This window comes from Xyrauchen texanus, chromosome 40, assembly GCF_025860055.1.
Source record: "Xyrauchen texanus isolate HMW12.3.18 chromosome 40, RBS_HiC_50CHRs, whole genome shotgun sequence".
Lineage (NCBI taxonomy): Eukaryota > Metazoa > Chordata > Actinopteri > Cypriniformes > Catostomidae > Xyrauchen > Xyrauchen texanus.
This window is the reverse complement of record NC_068315.1, coordinates 20649469-20669360: the sequence shown is the minus strand read 5'-3', so window position 1 is coordinate 20669360 and position 19892 is coordinate 20649469. Positions and strand designations below refer to the sequence as shown.

Sequence of the window (19892 nt, the reverse complement as noted above, 5' to 3'; positions counted from 1 at the left end):
CACACACATTCCATGCATTAACTATTGATTTATATCTCATTAATAGTTTCAATAAAAAGTTTTAATAAAAAGTTACTTTGTCAGCCTTTACCAGAACCTCAGTTATTATTTATATTTATGTATATTATTATTGCAAGTTTTCAATTTCATGAACTGTCAAAAGTCAGATAAATTAAGACAAATGCACAATTGCACCAGTTGTTTCATCAAATAAAATATGCCACTCATTTATTTACATACAAGCAGAGCTGCGCTGACACATGCAACCATTACCAAACAACAACTAACATAATGTACAAGTATTTGGGGGTACAAAAGATCCAGTATTATAATGTCTTTTCTGGACTTTGTTTAGCAATTTTAGAGATCTACAGCTTACTGATCTTTCTCTTGAGCTGAACAAGTTCTTCTTCGTGCTCATCAATCTTGCGCTTTAAACTGTAGATAACCTAGAATAGAGTATGCAAACAAACTTGAGGTTTTTTTTTTTTAAATATAAAGATAGCTGAAAATGGGTATGCACAAATCAAATTGTTTTTTGTTCCATTGTGAGAAATGTGTTTTGGAACCACACATACCATGTCATTGGTGCTAAAGACATCACTCTGTAGCATCACTCTGCACTCTGGCATGCACTTGGTTGCATTGAAGGATCAGAGCTGGTCAGCAGTCTGATATACTTGGCCCAAACTGGACAGTTTTTGCAGAGCGTATTAGGGACCTGGCCCTTCCTCAGTTCTACAAGTGTGTGTACAAGTTCCATTTCAGTCCTAAATTGCTGGAATAACTCCCAACGCAATCACTCCTATACTATACATATCTGACCGTAAACAAAACAAAATACTGAATATCATATTCTTTTTTTTTTTAATTCTATATACACTTACCAAATAATTATAAATGAATGAATTAACAATTATCAGTAATAGGGTAAAAATATTGAACTCATATTAAAAAAACAGTTATGACTGTATAGGCTAGCATTATAACAGTTTACTTTTAACTTTATATTATCTGGACTCTTTACCATTGAATCATAGTTAGAACCCTCAAGTTGTTCAGGTGCAGCGTAAACAAATGTTCTCAATCCACTGGTGTGCGATAAGTCTGGAAAAAAAAAAGATCAGAAATCTTTCTCGAATAGAGGCATCACAGAACCTTCTGTGGTTTGCATTTATTTACTGGCGCCATCTACTGTTATCTTCCGTTAAATCATTTTTTGTAACAAACAGGAAATGAATGTATTCAAAGTTAAACTGTAAATATTCTAGCTCAGAATTTGTAATAACATCTATAACTATCCTTATCTTCTCAATGTAAATATAGAATAGGTTTGAAGGCCCCTCACCTGTGTTCACAGTTTTAGAGTTGATAATGAGAGTAAATAATGAGATCATTTGTGGGTGAACTATTCCTTTAAGAGTTCTACAGATTATTTGCTGAAATTATTTTTTGGTAGGAATTTTAAAGATAACTGTTTTCTTGACCTGAGAGGTTTATAAAGACCCAACTTTTCAGGGATTCAAGGGGTAGTGCTAGACTATTCAAACTTGTGGCAAACAGATAAAGAGTGTTTATAAGGGATAAGCGTGGTGTTGTTCAAAGTTGGGAGCATCTATGACTGATTCTATTGTCTTTTCTAAAGTAAAATTATGTTTTTTAGATATCACGTTGGCTATATAATGCCATGGACAGCTAATTCTATATATCAGAGAAAATATAGTGCAATGTCTACAACAGGGGTACTCAATTGGCGGACTCCGGATCGAAAGAGAATTAAATCCAGACCGAGCTCTGAAGATTTGTGCTAGTAATCTGACACCTGACAAGTGTGTAGTCGCGCGCGGAGCGGGAATAAATAGCGTTCAGCGCAACTCATTTTATTCCGGCTCCGCGCGCGTTGCCTCTCTCACCGCTACAGAAACGAGGCGCCGCATAGAGCCTAATTTACTGTACGTAAGAGTTGCAGGTGCTTTAAAAGCCATTCAGGCGTTTACATTTTATAAAATTTCTCTCAGTGGACACCCCTGAACCCACAGTATTTTATCTCTCAAAAAGGCCTCCTATGTCCCATACACAGGTATAGATTCTGAATGTAAAAATATTTAAACAAAACTGGACTGCTGTCATTCAGCTTCAAAACAAACTGTTGAGCCAATCTTTTAATATTCACATACAAGTGCCCTGGACTGATGAAGTCTTGATGAAATATTTAATCTTTTGGTAGAGAAGATCTCTCAGACCCCACTAGGTCTCTGGGCCCCCAATGTCCTCATCTGGATTGCTTACTTTTTTTTTTTAAACAAAGTACTATTGCTGTCAACATGGCAAGTTATAAAAATATTTAAAAATAGCAAGTTATTTATATATATATTTTTTTTCACTTTTTCTACATTTTGTTATGTTACAGCCTTATTCAAAAATGTATTAAATTAATTATTTACAAAATTATACAAACAATACCCCATAATGACAATGTGAAAGAAGTTTGTTTGAAATCTTTGCAAATGTATTAAAAATAAAAAAATTGCATATCAAGTATTCACAGCCTTTGCTCAATACTGTGTTGAAGCACCTTTGGCACCAATTACAGCCTCAAGTCTTTTTGTGTATGATGCTACAAGCTTGGCACAGCTATTTTTGGGCAGTTTCTCCCATTCTTCTTTGCAGGACCTCTCAAGCTCCATCAGGTTGTATGGGGAGTGTTGGTGCACAGCCATTTTCAGATCTCTCCAGAGATGTTCAGTCATGTTCAAGTCTGGGCTCTGGCTGGGCCACTCAAGGACATTCACAGAGTTGTCCTGTAGCCACTCCTTTGTTGGCTGTGTGCTTAGGGTCGTTGTCCTGTTGGAAGATGAACCTTTGTCCCAGTCTGAGGTCCAGTGCGCCCTGGAGCAGATTTTCATCAAGAATGTCTCTGTACATTGCTGCATTCATCTTTCCCTCGATCCTGACTAGTCAGCCAGTTCCTGCAGCTGAAAAACATCCCCACAGCATGATGCTGCCTCCACCATTCTTCACTGTAGGGATGGGATTGGCCAGGTGATAAGCGGTGCCTGGTTTCCTCCAGACATGACGCTTGCCATTCTGGCCAATGAGTTCAATCTTTGTTTCATCAGACCAGAGAATTTAGTTTCTCATGGTCTGAGAGTCCTTCAGGTGCCTTTTGGCAAACTCCAGGCAGCTATCAAGTCAAGTCAAGTGGTTTTTATTGTCGTTTCAACCATATGCAGTAAGTGCAGTACACTGCAAAACGAGACAACGTTCCTCCAGGACCATGGTGCTACATAAAAACAACAAAGGACCAACACAGGACCACATGAGACAACACAACGAAATAAAATACCTCTATAAAATACCTATATGTACCTATATAAAGTGCACGTGCAAAGTACGGGACAGTACAACAAATTACTGACAATGAGCAGGACAATAGAGACCAGTGCTCAGTAGTGCAAAAAGATGACAGTTTCTAAAAACGTACACATAACATACTATGAGATAGTGTTCTATGCACATAGCAGTTATTGAGGTAGCAGACAGTTATAAAGTGACAGTAATTAAAGTGCAACTCAGGACACGTGTGTGTGTGTGTGTGTCAAACCAGTCTCTGAGTATTGAGGAGTCTGATGGCTTGGGGGAAGAAGCTGTTACACAGTCTGGCTGTGAGGGCCCGAATACTTCGGTACCTCTTGCCAGACGGCAGGAGGGTAAAGAGTTTGTGTGAGTGGTGTGTTGGGTCGTCCACAATGCTGGTTGCTTTGCAGATACAGTGTTTTTTGTAAATGTCTTTGATGGAGGGAAGAGAGACCCCAATGATCATGTGCCTTTTACTGAGGAGTGGCTTCCATCTGGCCACTCTACCATATAGGCCTGATTGGTGGAGTGCTGCAGAGATGGTTGTTGTTCTGGAAGTTTCTCCTCTCTCCTCAGAGAAACACTGGAGCTCTGTCAGAGTGACCATCAGGATCTTGATCACCTCCCTGACTAAAGCCCTTCTCCCCCAATCGCTCAGTTTGGTCGGGCGGCCAGCTCTAGGATGAGTCCTGGTGGATCCAAACTTCTTCCATTTACGGATGATGGAAGCCAATGTGCTCATTGGGACCTTCAATGCTGCAGACATTTTTCTGTACCTTGATAAAATCCTGTCTCGGAGGTCTACAGACAATTTCTTGGACTTCATGGCTTGGTTTGTGCTCTGACATGCACTGTTAACTGTGGGACCTTATATAGACAGGTGTGTGCCTTTCCAAATCATGTCCAATCAACTGAATTTACCACAGGTGGACTCCAATCAAGTTGTAGAAACATCTCAAGGATGATCAGTGGAAATAGGATGCACCTGAGCTCAATTTTGAGTGTCATGGAAAAGGCTGTGAATACTTATGTGCATGTGATATTTTTTCATTTTTTATTTTTAATAAATTTGCAAAGATTTCAAACAAACTTCTTTCACATTGTCATTACGGGGTATTGTTTGTAGAATTTTGAGGAAAATAATTAATTTAATCAATTTTGGAATAAGGCTGTAACATAACAAAATGTGGAAAAAGTGAAGCGCTGTGAATACTTTCCAGATGCACTATAACTACTGACACCACGTAAGCTACATACTATCTGGAACTTTACTGGGAAGGAAATGTAGAGACCGGACCTCTTGGAAATTTAATTGAGTACCCCTGGTCTACAGCAATTGTTAAACTGACTTTTATAGCAATGCTGAGAAAAAATATTTTCAACATGCCAAAGCACCTCTTAAATACAGTAAATGACCATAGGAACCAAGAATGTGTAAATAATTCTGTAAACAATGCCTGTTTGCCAATCTCTTCATAGGGCTTTCAATAGTAGATGGGATCATGTCATTTTTAACTTATTCATAGCACAGACATCAAAAAGCTTACTACATTAGAAGGGAACTATCGGTTGTTTTAGTAGATAGAAAGACCAATCTCCAGTTTGTTGTGCCACAGCAATCCAATGTCTGTTCAAAACACCAGGCCTCCTCCCATGCATAGTCAACTTTAACTTCCCTAAGGACCTGTGAAAAAGAAAAACAGACACAATATGGCCATTTACTGCTAAATCATTTGGAATTTTGAGAAGAACAACTGTTAGTTTAGTGGAACTCTTAAGCTAGATGGATGTCTTTGGCACCATAAGTGTAGTGTTTTTAAGAGGCATCATGCAAAATTATTAACAACGCTACACTGTAGGAACACATGTTGTGTGAACAGCACCCAACACTAATGCAAGCTTAATCTGTGCCATAATTTACCTTCATGCAGTCATCTCTAGTTACATTCTTGATGAGAATTTTCTTCACTGCGTATTCCTGACCATCCAGCTTGTTGAGTGGATGAGTGGTTTTAGGATGCACCTTTCAACATTATGTAACAGATGTGTATGACTTTTTTTCTTCTGCAGAACACAAATTAAGATTTTAAAAGTAAATCACAGCTCTGTAGGTCCATTCATTGCAAGTGAATGTGACCTGAAGTTCCAAAAAGCACACAAAGGCAGCATACAAGTAATATCATACCATTGGTTTATGAGTGTGTGTGAATGGGTGAATGGGACACAGTGTAAAGTGCTTTGGTAACCTCTAATGTTAAAAACGGCACTAAAAATCTTTACCTTAAACACTTTGCCATAAGACTCTTTACCCAGTGTTGCGATTTCTTCAAATTCACTAAGGTAACGGGATGTTTGGGCTTGGAAAATACCATTTTTTGGTTCTAGGATAGATAAGCATATCTGAATTAATTGAATTGTCATTGTGTATTGCACTTAATGTACAAATTTTTTTTTAAAAACAATTCTTGTCTATCTCTTTCTTCTGTGCTAGCATCTTTACTACTCCAGTCCCTGTGAGAACTTGGCAGTCCTATGCTGCAGATGTTGATAAACTTTGTATGAAAAATTGCTTGCTATGTGTCTCATTTGTAAGTTGCTTTGGCATCTGCTAAATGACTAAATAGGTAAATTACAAAGCACAGCAAGAGGAACTGTTTTCACCTTAAGAGTCTGTCCATCTGCACTCAAGTATTGATGATCCTGCAGAAAGCCGAAAGATGAACAGGATGAAGCACAAGGTTATTCACAACCTTTGGTTTTGTCGATGTATATTTGAATAGTTCAATTGAATCATAATAGAACAAAATGGCATTGATGATTAAATACAGTATGCTGCATTACCTGCGGAAAAAGCGAAGGGCTGGTTGCATGCTCTGTGAATGCCCGGTTGTGCTGCAGACGAATTGTGCTAAACTCATCAATGATGGCCAACGGAGAGAGGAGGTTCATGTCTGGTAAACGCTGGCATATCACTGAAGCAGGTGAGGTTTTTGAGAAACATTCAAGTAGCTCTTATCAAGTAGGTTTCCAAAAAAGTTAAACTAGAGACAAATAATAAATAGACAAAATATTCTGACATAATTCACTGGTAAGTTTTTTTGAGGCAGTATAGATATCAGACAGCTCACCCTTGAACAGAATGTGTGAATGTGTAGGGTCACTATCGTAAACAAAGCACAAGAGTTCCAGTAGGGATCCCCGGAGTAGTTGGTTGAGAATGGCAGAAGAAAATTCCTGGAATGATGGGCACTGTTTCCCTGCCAGCAGCACCTCACAGTTATTGTCGGAGTCTGAGGCTAAATTAATACAACAAAGAAAAGGACTGAACAGTTTGTTTTATTACAGGTATGGAAATATCAAATACTCAAAAGAATAATAGGCTTACTTGCAAAGTGCCCAAGTGTTAGTCAAGTGTCAGTATCTGACATTGTGAATTGGAGATTTCTTACCTTCAGCAAAAACTTAAGCAATTAAGGCCAAAATGTCATATACCTCGGAATCCATTTAGACATCAAATGAGCATAAACAGTACTCTCTTAACAGCTAAACAAATAGAGTACTGCTGCATCTAGTCTGTACAGAAAGGGTGGGTAAGTTCTATGTAACTTATCAGCTTGAAACATTTTCAAGTCACCCCCCCTAAGAAGTCCAACTTTTGTGTACAACTTTTTTTCTTCTGCAGAACACAAATTAAGATTTTTTAGAAGTAAATCACAGCTATGTAGGTCCATTCAATGCAAGTGAATGGTGACCAAAACTTTGAAGTTCCAAAAAGCACACAAAGGCAGCATACAAGTAATCAATATGACTAGAGTGGTGAAATCCATGTCTTCTGAAGCAATATGATAGGTGTGGGTGAGAAACAGATAATTTTTAAGTTACTTTTTTACTATAAATCTCCACCTTTGACCACCCCTGACAAGTAGGTTGCGATACGCACAAAAAATAAGAATCATAAAAAAAAGAGGTAGAAGAGAAAGTGGAAATTATAGTAAAAAAGGACTTGATCTGTTTTTAATCCATTATAATATCGCTTCAGAAGACATGGATGTAGCCTAACAACTGGCGTCATATTAATTAATTTTATGCTGCCTTTCTGTGCTTGTTGGGGCTGCAATATTCCACAATGTAATTTTTACCCATTGTGTGGACCTAAAGAGCTGAGATATTCTTTTAAAAATCTTCCGTTGTGTTTTGCAGAAAAAAGAAAGACAGTCATTCGCATCTGGTATGGCATGAAAGTGAGTAAAGTACTGTTAAACGCTACCAAAATTACATTAACCCTTAAACTCACCAAATTCTACAATGCTTTGTCCTCCAGGTAAGATTAGGCATTCAGATTCATCTTTAAATCAAGCTACACGTCTTGCTCATGACTTTGATTGTTATGTTATAATAGAACTCAAGCCACTTCTGAATAATATTACATACTACTGCATTCAAGCATGATATGGTGTCGCTGTTTCTCAGCAGTTACAACTTTATTGGACTCACTGTCAAATAATTGGACGTCATCTTCCGTCAGGCGGGATGTCCCTCCTCTATATCCCCTATACTGGCTAGAAAAGCCCCTTCGGATCTGAAGGTTGTGACCGTTTACAAGTTTTGTATATTTATCCCTACTTACTTTTATCATCAAAAACTATTTGTACTGTTGTCATGTCAATTTCTACTAATATGTGATCACAACATTGCACACGGTCCCTACTCCAGCAACTGCACGCGGTGGTGCTGAAACGTTTCAAAATAAAATGGCACAAAGTATCATGATCCGATTCAGATCCATAAAATTATAATTCACGTATTAACAAACTAAAATGTAACGTAATTATTTTGGAAAATGTACTTTCAAGCTGACTGCACAGAAAAAAATCTAACGAATAAGTTACGTCTTTAATATTATATTAAAAAAAGAAAATTAAGAAGAAACAACACTGCTTTTATAATTGGCAAAACTATACATGTTATTTTTTTATAAATAAAAAACGATTATATTTATTTACTTATTTATATAAGAAGTATGTTACAATAACAGTCACATGCTACGCTAAACGTAGTGACGTCTTGCGTCACTACGCGGGAAACGTTTTGAGAGTGATGCTTGTATACAAGTGCAGCTATCGGCACATTAAATAGTGCAATCAGTGTGGTCCAATTTAATCTAAAACTGCGGTTTCTTTGTTGAAGAATCATTATATCTCATTGAGTTATTAAAACACATGCAAATGTCGCTCCCTATTTGCCCTGAATACCTCATGTACCAAAAGCTAACAAAATAGCCACAATGCAACGCTTCAAACTTAGGATTCTCTGACTGACAGCATATTTATTTGTAAAGGAAGGATGTCAGACACTTGGTAAGTTAATAATAGCTTATTGAGCTTGTTTGCTGCGATTGAAATACTATTTTACACCACTACTTGGCTTCAAAACATGTCCAGCACAGGGTCTCCGGGAGCCATAAAGGCAATCGACAAACAATCTGTGCATCAGATCTGCTCGGGGCAGGTGGTTCTGACTCTGGCCACAGCTGTGAAGGAGCTGGTGGAGAACAGCCTTGATGCTGGTGCCACTAATGTTGGTAAGTTCTAGGGATGTTAGACCTGATGGAGCATATTGCATTGTCATGTTACATATGTTTTCTCATATAGATGTCAAGTTAAAAGACAGTGGAGTGGAGTTAGTGGAAGTGTCTGATAATGGAAAAGGTGTTGAGGAGCAAAACTTTGAGGGACTAAGTAAGTTGCATTGGGAACATTGATGAACTGAGATAACAGAGAGGTCTGGCATGTTTTCATATGCGTCTTCTCCACATTTGCAGCTTTAAAACATCACACATCTAAACTAAGAGATTTCTCCGACTTGATTCGTGTGGAGACATTTGGGTTCCGTGGCGAAGCTCTCAGCTCACTGTGTGCTCTCAGGTAATACCCTATGGATGACTTCTTTTTAGTGCGGTCTTTGTATATAGGCTATGTTTTTTCCTGTCAAAATGCTTTTAGTTCCTCCTTAGAGAAGAAAACATGTTATATTAACATTTTCAAGAAAAGTATTCCACAATATATAGATAAAAATGCACTATAAAAGCACCAATTCAAGTAAAATTATACGTCTTCGAAAGTCTAAGTGCGAGGTTGACTAATTAGAGAGAAAAAAAAGTCTTCTTTGCAATGGGCATTAAATTGCTTAAACTCTCATACTGCACAATATTAAAGGTATAGTTCACCTACAATGCAATTTCTCTCTTCATTTACTCACCCTCATGCCATCCCAGATGTTTACAATTTTATTTCTTCTGCAGAACACAAATTATGATTTATAGAAATATATCCGCTCTGTAGGTCCATACAATTCAAGTGAATGGTGCCAAAACTCTAAATGTCCAAATAATACATGAAGGAAGCATAAAGTAATCCATAGGACTCCAGTGGTTTAATCAGTGTCTTCTAAAGCAAGCTAATTGGTTTTAGGTTGGTACACACCAAAATATAAAAAAAGTGTTCTTACATCTTAACTTACATCTTGCCTTTGCAGTCATTGCAGCTTGAAATCACGATTGCCAAGGAGACAGATGTCAGGAGTTATAGTGAAAAATAAATTACGTTTTGGTCTGCTCACCCAAAATGTATTGTATTGCATCACAAGACATTGATTATATAGATATAGATCACTGGAGTCTTATGGATTAGTTTTATGCTGCCTTTACGTGATATTTGGACCTTCAGAGTTCTAGCCACCATTCACTAGCAATGAATGGACCTACAGAGCTGTGATATTCTTTTAAAAATCTTCATTTGTGTTTTGCAGAATAGAGAAAGCCATACACATTTGGGATGGCATGAGAGCGTGTAAATGATGAGAGAATGTTTATTTTTGGGTGAACTATCCAGTTCATCATTTCTATTCACTTGGCTACAGCAATCATAAAGTTGCATTGCATTAACATGTTTCACAGCGCTTTAAACTCCACGTGATAAGCACTTGCAGAGAATGTATTGTTATGCTTTGAGCACTGACACCAAACACGTAAATGATACGCCATCTGAAATGTCCGGTAAGACAGAAGCACATCACAGCGCCGGGGAGCCGCTGATGGTTCACTCCAGCGAGTCATGTGAATGCAGCTTTTCACAGGTCCCATAAGGGTTTGTTTTGTACAAACATTATGGTTAAGAGGTAATATCTTCATCACTTGATCATGGACAAAGAGTCACTGTTGTTTGTGGTCTGTGCATCAGTGCAATGACCACTGACACATTGCAAAGGTTCCGCCCTATTCCAACCAGTGTTCAGACATGACATGGAGCAGAAAAAAGGTCAAATCTGTAAATGCATTAATTGTGATTGAGAATTTTTTTTTTTACACATTTTTAAATAATCGCATGCGTAAAGTACATTTTGACAGCTCTACATATTTTTTAATCTTGGAACTTGTTCTGCACAATTTAGGTATTGAATAATGTGCAATAATGAGCACTACATTATATCTGATTGCTATTCTCTAAGGCAGTATATGCTGCTCCTTTTAATTGGGGTGTCTGCTGTGACCTTAATTTTGTCTATCTGCAGTGACCTTAGTGTTGTGACCTGTCATGAGAATGCTCAGATTGGGGCTCGGCTGGTGTTTGACCATGATGGGCGTCCCACCCAGCGTGTGCCTCATCCCCGCCAGCATGGAACCACCATCAATCTTCAGAAGCTCTTTTCCACACTGCCTGTCCGACACAAGGAGTTTCAGCGGAACATTAAAAAGGTCTTGAGAAATTCTTGGCATTTATATTTTTAGAAGAATTAAAGGGTTAGAAAATGCTGTTGTCATTTACTCACTCCCACATCCATCCAAACCCAGATGCCTTTCTTCCGTGGAACTCGAGGATAGGGGAGGCAGAATAAAAGGGACTGACTGGCCAGTCGCCACTCACTTTCATTGCATCTTTTTCCAATACAACGAAAGTTAATTGCTGACTCAGTTTTACGTTTCTGCCTGACATCATCTTTTGTGTTCCATAAAACACAAAGTTATATGGATTTGGAACAACATGAGGGTGTGTAAATGGGACAGAATTTTCATTTTTGGGTGAACTATCCCTTTAACATAATTTGTATATATTTACAGGAATATTCCAAGATGATTTATGTCTTGCAGTCCTACTGCATCATATCCACTGGTGTGCGCATTACATGCACCAACCAGATCGGACAAGGCAAGCGCACTACAGTACTGTGCACCAGTGGTAGTAATAGCATGCGGGACAACATTGGAGCTGTTTTTGGACCTAAGCAAGTGAGAATTTAGAATGAGGCTTCCCGACAAAGTACATGTATTAACGGCATGTTTTATCACTGTTGCTTGACAGTATCTTGTGATTATTTGTATTTGTCCACAGCTACAGAATTTGATTCCCTTCAAGCAAATATCTCCCACTGAATCAGTTATGGAAGACTATTGTCTCAGTGGGGTAAATGTCCCGAAAGACCTTTTCATGTGAGTTTTTCTGTGTATTTTCATACCTTCTCCAAATATCTACATTATGCCCTACCGATATGGAATTCTTGTTTCTGATGGATTGTGAAAAGTGAGCAGTTTACACATTTGTAACAAGTTTCACAGCATGGACAAGGACGGGGGCAGGAACCTGCTGGACAGCAACGTAAACTTTAATGACAGAACATAACTCAAACATAAGTGTTTTTTCCAGAAAACAAAGCAAAGATGCACAAACACAACATGTGCATCTCTCTCTCAAACTGGCATCCCGACCCCTCCTTATCTCTCTCCTGCTGATTAGACAACTCAGAGCCAGGTGTGCATTATCATGGCCCAGCCACACCCTCCTCCTCGTTGTCACACTCCTCCAGATTCAGGCCAGGGAAGCCTCCGGCTTAAGAGAGCCCAATGTTTTGTAAAGCGCATCTGTAAATGAGAGTGCGAGTGAGGACTCGAATGGCTTTACATCATCCCTGCTATGCGTGATTTGTTTTTATAAAAAAACGAAATTTTTTAATGGCAAATGGGTTCCATGGATAGATCTCATCTTTGGACACACAAAATTAGTCAAACCAAACTTTTACTCTCAACCCGGAGTGAAAGGATCTCGCTAATGAATATTCCACCACTAGATTACACAATCACTGGAGAGTGATATCTAAACATTTACCATTCAGTTGTCACATATATACATTTTTACTTGCATAGTGCAAGTGATTTCCTCTCATTGTAGTAGAGAGCTGTGCCTAGAGTAAAAGATCGATCTTAGAATTAAAAAACTATATTGAGATCTTTCAAATGAAGATTGGGATGCATCAGAAAATCTTTATTTTTACCCACGCCTAATTTTATTACACAAAACTATCATAGTAAGAAAAGAAATAAAAAAGGCTCCAATACAGAATAGCACAAAACCGCTTATGCGCACCCTGAATGCAAAATGATGCGATTCAATCTAACGAGAGCACTTGGAAATCTCAGTGTGATCCTCACTATGTATTCAAAAGTGCAGAACTGCATGATAATGATGCAGGTACACATCTAGTTCATCAAGATTTCTAAACATTTTTGACCAAACTATTTATTAAGCAGTCTCAGACAGAATCAGTGAAAGACTTTAATCTTTCCAAAGCACCCCACATATAAATGAACATTACTCACAAAAGAGGATTTAACATCCGAAAGTGAACATCTTGTATTGTTGATGCAGCGCTTTGATGGCTGAAACAGCAGTGGTGCATAAGTCAACTAATCTTTAAGCATTAAAGAGGTTAAACTTCTTGCTGAAGTTTGAATTGTGCTGACTATTCACTTTTAAGCACAAAAAAATGCTCTCCATGAAGTTGCATCTCTCAATTAATTTGAGAATTGCCTCTCCCATTAAAACCACCACCACTAAAAATATGAATGTTAGTACTCCACACTAATCGACTAGTCAGTTGTTGGAGGATTAGCTGACCACCGTGGCACATCCCTAATTACAATAATGCTATAAATTAGTTGTACATTACAGTGGAAAGAAAGTGATGATTATTTGTATTATTGCATTCTAGCATTGACGGTTTTGTGTCACAAGGGGATCATGGTGTTGGTCGAAGTGCTACTGACAGACAGTTCTTTTTTATCAATAAAAGACCCTGTGATCCAGTAAAGGTATGCTTTTTATTTTCTATTTATAACTTATTGTACATATAATCATTATATATAAAAAAAAGTATTATGTTTGTCATGTATGCCTTTGTACAATATTTCCAGGTCTCCAAACTTGTCAATGAGGTTTATCATATGTACAATCGGCATCAATACCCTTTTGTTGCTTTAAACATTTCCGTTGCTTCAGGTAAGATTTGAAGGAGATTTAAGTAATTAAAGTGTTTTAATGAAGTACTAATTACCATGTAATGCTTTTTACCATGCTTTCCATGTAAATGTGGGTTACAAAATGTCAGATTTTTGGAACTTGCCACTTCTCCTGCATCCTTTGTTTCTCTTTAGACTGTGTTGATGTGAATGTCACTCCAGACAAACGCCAGATCCTTCTGCAAGAGGAAAAACTCTTGCTGGCCATTTTGAAAAGCTCACTCATTGCTATGTATCAGACAGGTGTTAATAAAATCAGTCTTAATCACATACCTCTACCAATTACCAGTGAGTGCTTTCATTTTTTTAACACATTCTCATATCTGATATTTTGTCATGGTGTCTCATTTCAGATGTTCTTCCTTGTAGGTCTGTGCAGACTTTCCGAGACAAGTGCTGTGACAGAAGATCATGAAATGGTTTCTGTCTCTGTGCCAATTCCAGATGATGTCTCTGAGCTGCCTACTTGCAGCCCAAAGAATTCCATCAATCTAGCCGGACTTAAAGAAGCATTTTCGAACCATCAGGCTCCTGGAATTTGGTCAAAGCAGTCTAGTAATAAAAGTATTTGTGTTGGTCCATCTCAGAAAAAGATGCTTGCTTTTGTCAGCTGCTCTAAAAAAGCCAATGACATTATGAGGCCACCTTTAAAATCCCCTTTTGTGTCAAGTACTGTTTCATTTGTAAAAACATCTGCAGATTCTGTAGCAAAATTTAAAAGCAGCTTTGATAGTGGTGCTGATTCTGGGGCTGCGAATCAAAGTTGTGCTGAAGATGATCCAGAGATTCTACATGGAAATAATTCTGAGTCTGTATTACCAGACTTAATAGTTGATGAAACTGGTGTTAAAGCAGAGACCATTTATGAGCCTGTAGATAAGGAGTTGAGGAGGTATGAACCTTTGATGCCAGAGACAAAGTCTGAACAACATCAGGACAGAATCTCCAGTCCTGAGGCAAAAAGAGCTAGATGTGAAAATGAGCCTCTAGCACAAACCCATTTTCTGGGTTCCAAAAAGAATAATGCTTCTCAGGAATTGTTGGATTCACCTGTTGGCATACAGAAGAAAACAGTTCTTTTGCAGTTTTCTCTGCAGGAACTTTCTGAAAGGATGCAGAGACTACAGGCACAGCAGAGAGAGAACAATGATCAAGAGCCAAAATACAGACGGTTTAGGGCAAAGATAAGCCCTGGGGAAAGCCAAAGTGCTGAGGATGAGCTTAAGAAAGAAATAAGGTTAGATTACTTTTGTTTGATCAATACCTTTTTATGAATTTTTTTAATATCATTGACAAGGTTTGGGTCTTTTTTTTTTACAGCAAAGGTATGTTCAAAGAGATGAAGATCATAGGTCAGTTCAACTTAGGTTTTATCATCACCAAGATTAAATCAGACCTTTTCATAATCGACCAGCATGCCACAGATGAAAAGTACAATTTTGAGATGCTACAACAGAATACTGTCTTAAAGGGACAGCGACTTATAGTGTAAGTCACCCTTGAAATACTGCACATTTTACTCGAAATGGAGGTAGGTGTTGATTATTTTGAAAAGTTATTTTTGAAATAATGTTTTTCTCTTTCCATATGCAGTCCACAAAATCTCCAACTTCCTGCTGTCAGTGAAACGGTGCTCATAGAAAACCTTGAAATCTTCAGAAAGAATGGGTTTGACTTCCTCATTGATGAAGATGGTAGGTTAACAATGATTGGCTCATAAATTTTGTACAACATTTTTTCCAAATTGATGTTGGGTGGTGGTGTGTGTTTTAGCTCAGGTTATGGAGAGGGTGAAGCTGGTGTCTTTACCAACAAGTAAGAATTGGACATTTGGCCCAAATGACATTGAGGAACTCATCTTCATGCTTGGTGACAGTCCAGGTATCATGTGTCGACCTTCACGTGTAAGGCAGATGTTTGCTTCCAGGGCGTGCCGCAAATCAGTGAGTGCAGCTGGTCTTTCCTTATCCTTGATTCATAAAAGTAACACATTTTTGTATAGGGTGGGGTGCTCGGTCCTGCTTGTGGAGATCTGCATTCCTGCAGAGATTATTGAAAACCCAATTCTTACACACTTTTTCTTTTTTTGAAGCCCTTGCTCAGGTGTAACTTGTAAGTTGGATCAAAATTTTGCTGCAAGGTTGATCTCAAAGACTAAGATTGTGCACCCATGCTATTCCATTTGTGTTTTATTAGAATATACACTGCCTGGCCAAAAAAAAGTTGCCATTTGGATTTAAATAAGCTGATGCTTAAGTGCCTTTGATTGGATCGTTATTGTAGTGATTAATATGATTCAGCTAGCAACAATTCTTTTAACCCTAACTGATGCTCTTTGTAGCTTCTCATTTCTTAAACAACCATGTCTGAAGACATATCCCGTGGTGGTGGAAAAGATGTTACTGTGTTTCAGAAGGGGCAAATTATTGGCCAAAATTATTTGCAAGCAAAGAAAACAACTAAGGAGATTGCTGAAATCACTGGAGTTGTGTTAAGAACTGTCCAACACATTATTAAAACTTGGAAGTATAGTGGTGAACCATCAGCTTCGCAGAAGAAATGTGGTCGGAAAAAATTCTTGAAGGATTGTGATCTGAGATTGCTAAAACTCTTGAAGTCACACAATCATAAATCGACAGTAGAACGCACGGCTATGTATAATAGTGAAAGAAAGAGCATTTCCACAAGCACAATGCGACCAGAAGTTGCAGGGTTTGGACTAAATCGCTGTATGGCCACAAGAAAGCCACATGCTAGTGAGGCTAATCGGAAACAAAATCAACTTCAGTTTGATTGGCAGCATAAAGATTTGACTGTGTAACAATTGAATAAGATCATGTAGTCTTATGAGTCCAGATCAACCCTATTCCAAAGCAATGAGTGCATAAGGGTAAGAAGGGAAGCACATGAAGTGACTCTCCCATCATATATAGAGCCCACTGTACAAGCCTTTGGAGGCAGTGTTATGATCTGGGGTGTTTTCAATTGGTCAGGTCTAGGCTCAGCAACGTTATGTGGCAATAAAATGAAGTCAGCTGACTACCTGAATGTACTAAATGAACAAGTTATCCCATCAATGGATTTTTTTCCCTGATGGCATGGGAAAATTCCAGGACAACAATGCCAAGATTCATCGGGATCAAATTGTGAAAGAGTGGTTCAGGGTGTATGAGGAATCAATTTCACACGTGAATAATTCACACACAATATTTATTTTATCAATAAATATTACAAATAAAATATTTGTATTATATAATTTTTGGAATTTAATTTAATTGAAAAATGTTCTCTTTGGGTTTTTACATCTAACATTCATACATTAGAAAGATACATTGTCAACATATTAAGAAGTAAATAGTTTCCAGATAATATTTTACTTTGAACCAACAAACAAGAGGTCTTTATAAAATTGTGCATATTCTATTTTCTGCAAACAGGGGTCCCTCGCAAGGTGATCATCAAATTTCGGGGTCCTTGGGTTTGGTGCATTATCCCCTGTAACCACCACAGGACACCAGTCAAGATATTGATTATTAATTGTGCATGAGAGATGTTCGAACAACGGATATGTGCATGTACATACCTTAAATCAAAAAAACTTTTGCATTACTGTAATGAGAATTTGATGGGGGAAATGTGCTTATTAAGTTTTCATTTGGTTCATTATGAGCAAAAAAAATATTTTTTTAAATGTATTTAATTAAATTTTTTCTCCTCTGTTCAGGTGTTCCGCAGTCTCCTTTTCAAAAGATTACCAGTTAAAACCAAATAAAAGCCTGGTTAATAACATTCTTTTTAACATGACAGTACTCTGCACTAAGGGGTCGGTGAAATACCTTTTGTAGTGTTGTCATATCTTGCAAGAGAAACAAGCCCAAAATAAGACGCTTCCCTCACCAAAATAAGGGGGAAAAAAGCAATAAATTGTTTTCCTGTGTGGTGGATTTATCGGCATAGAAACCATAAGAAGTTAATTAACAGTTTAGTGTAATTTTAATTACAGATCTGCTTCGGAGTCAAAACCCGGCAGCATCAAATCTGTATTAATGCATCATATCTAACAATAATTCAGTGAAGACTTGGAAACAACTGAGAAATGTACTTTTTACCTCCTAATAATATTTTCCTTGTATATGGATCAACCGTGCATTTACAGTATAGGTAGTAATTATATACATCTGTTAAAAAGGTCTTCGTTCACAGAATGCGACATACTTAACGGATAATTAGGCAAAGAAATGTGTGATGCAGCAGTTTCCTTCAAGATCAGAACACATGTTTAATTTTTTTCAAGCAACAAGACGTGGTGTAGTTCCAAAAAGTTAACTGTGATAAACCCTTTGGTCTTTTAGTTTAATGAAAAAATTATTGGAACAAAATTAACCGGTTATAACCGGTTACCAGTATTTAAAAATAACGCTTTCACTCTGGAACAACTTCAAATCACTTTGTTTTCCAGTTTTCGGTTACGTTCTGCAAAAAATGTTGTTCGGTTTTGCTTCTCATCCCTAGAGAATATTATCACAATGCAAATCAATTGTCTTAAAATAGGCTTCCTTTGGTTTATGCAAAAATATAATGACTTGAGAGTGGCCATTTTAACAAGTTTTTCTGTGTAGTTTGTAAAAGCTTGTGTGTTGACCACAGGTGATGGTTGGCACTGCCCTGAACGCCAGTGAAATGAAGAAACTTGTGGTTCACATGGGGGAAATTGAGCAGCCCTGGAACTGTCCCCACGGACGTCCCACCATGAGACACCTTGCTAATCTGGATATGATTGCTCAGGACTGAAACACTAGTTTTTGTTTGTAAATTACATAGTGACTATCAAACTATATTTGTTTTAATAAAGGATTTTATTTCTTTATATTTTTTATAATAAAGGAAATTGTTTAGTGCTTTGTGGTGTTTGCAGTTTTTTTTTATTGCTTGTCTTCTAACTAATGTCATGTACAAGTGTCTTGTACGTGAATGAGTCCATGTCCTGTGAATGAGAGGTTGACAGTAAAGATCCTGTTGAAGGAATATTCCAGGTTCAATATAACTTGAGATCAATTGACAGCATTTGCATGGCATAATGTTGATTGCCACAATTAAACAATTTTTTTTTTTTTTTTTAAAGTCAAGGCCACAACATTTAAAAATTGAAATGTATGGGGCCAGTTTTTAGAGGGTTTAAAGGCAGAAATGTGAAGCTTAGATTTTGATAAAAGCCCCTACATGAATTCTTCTGTGAAGGCTCTTGTATTTTTTTGAGCTGTGAAGTCGTTTAAATCATCTTTTTGATTGTTTTAGGCTTTACAGAATCTCATCATAAGAAATTTGTAAAATTGGAAATAACTTTACACAGAAAAGGTTAGTAAGTGATTTTATCGTACTAAAATCTGGTTAATGCATATTGTTTTTGTCTTGTGGCTATACTTTTGAAACAGTATTTTAATGTTTTGTGATTTTATTTATTTGAATCAAATTATGCCACAAATGCTGTCAATTAAGGGATAATTCTCTAATTTTCTCACTCTCATACCATCCCAGATGTGGATGACTTTATTTCTTCAGTAGAACACAAATTTTTAGAAGAATATCTCAACTCTGTTGATCCTCACAATGCAACTGAATGGATACCAAAATTTTAAAGCTCCAAAAAGCACATAAAGTATCATAAAAGTAGTCTGTAAACCTACAGTGTTTAACTCTAGTGAGAAACAGATCAATATGTAAGTTGTTTTGTACAATGACTTCTCCAGGCTAAGTAGGTGGCAATATGCATGAAGAATGCGAAAGTGGAGATTTTTGTGAAAAAGGACTTCGGTATTGAATTGTTTCTCACCCACACCTATCAAATCACTTCTGAAGATGTGGATAAACCACTGGAGGCTTATAGATTTCTTTTGTGCTGCTTTTGTTAACGTTGGTACACATTCACTTACATTGTGAGGACCAACAGAGCTGAGAAGTTCTTCTAAAAATCTTTGTGTTCAGCAGATTAAAGTCCTACACATCTGGAATGACATGAGGTGAGTAAATGATGAGAGAAGTTTAATTTTAGGGTGAACTATCCCTTTAACTTGTTTTGAACCTGGTATATTCCTTTAATTTTTGGCTTGTTTTGGCCCCTCTCGCTAGCCGTACTGAAATATTCCATAGCAACCACAAATCTTGTTGCTATGTACACTGTGCTGTGACG

At 37.5% G+C, this 19892-nt stretch overlaps 2 protein-coding genes and 1 long non-coding RNA gene across 3 annotated transcripts; 1 reads left to right on the top strand and 2 right to left on the bottom strand.

Moving 5' to 3' along the window:
- Positions 1-231: 231 nt before the first annotated feature.
- LOC127633933 (uncharacterized) lies at positions 232-1086 on the bottom strand. The gene is made up of 3 exons (XR_007969281.1): positions 1028-1086; positions 579-738; positions 232-449 (listed from the first exon to the last, which is right to left on the bottom strand). It is a non-coding gene; the product is annotated as an uncharacterized LOC127633933 (long non-coding RNA).
- Positions 1087-4903: 3817 nt separating this feature from the next.
- Positions 4904-7993, bottom strand: eif2ak1 (eukaryotic translation initiation factor 2-alpha kinase 1). The gene is made up of 7 exons (XM_052112055.1): positions 7852-7993; positions 6486-6653; positions 6199-6329; positions 6019-6057; positions 5638-5757; positions 5279-5380; positions 4904-5041 (listed from the first exon to the last, which is right to left on the bottom strand). The coding sequence occupies exons 1-7, from the start codon at positions 7991-7993 to the stop codon at positions 4904-4906; spliced, it is 840 nt and encodes a 279-aa protein (XP_051968015.1).
- A 447-nt stretch (positions 7994-8440) lies between these two features.
- Positions 8441-18593, top strand: pms2 (PMS1 homolog 2, mismatch repair system component). Its single transcript, XM_052112474.1, has 15 exons — positions 8441-8714; positions 8799-8938; positions 9009-9095; positions 9179-9281; positions 10927-11110; positions 11474-11641; positions 11745-11842; positions 13399-13498; positions 13601-13685; positions 13841-13993; positions 14075-14942; positions 15026-15193; positions 15299-15399; positions 15479-15648; positions 18353-18593. The coding sequence occupies exons 1-15, from the start codon at positions 8701-8703 to the stop codon at positions 18494-18496; spliced, it is 2583 nt and encodes an 860-aa protein (XP_051968434.1). The 5' UTR covers positions 8441-8700; the 3' UTR covers positions 18497-18593.
- The last annotated feature ends 1299 nt before the right edge of the window (positions 18594-19892 follow it).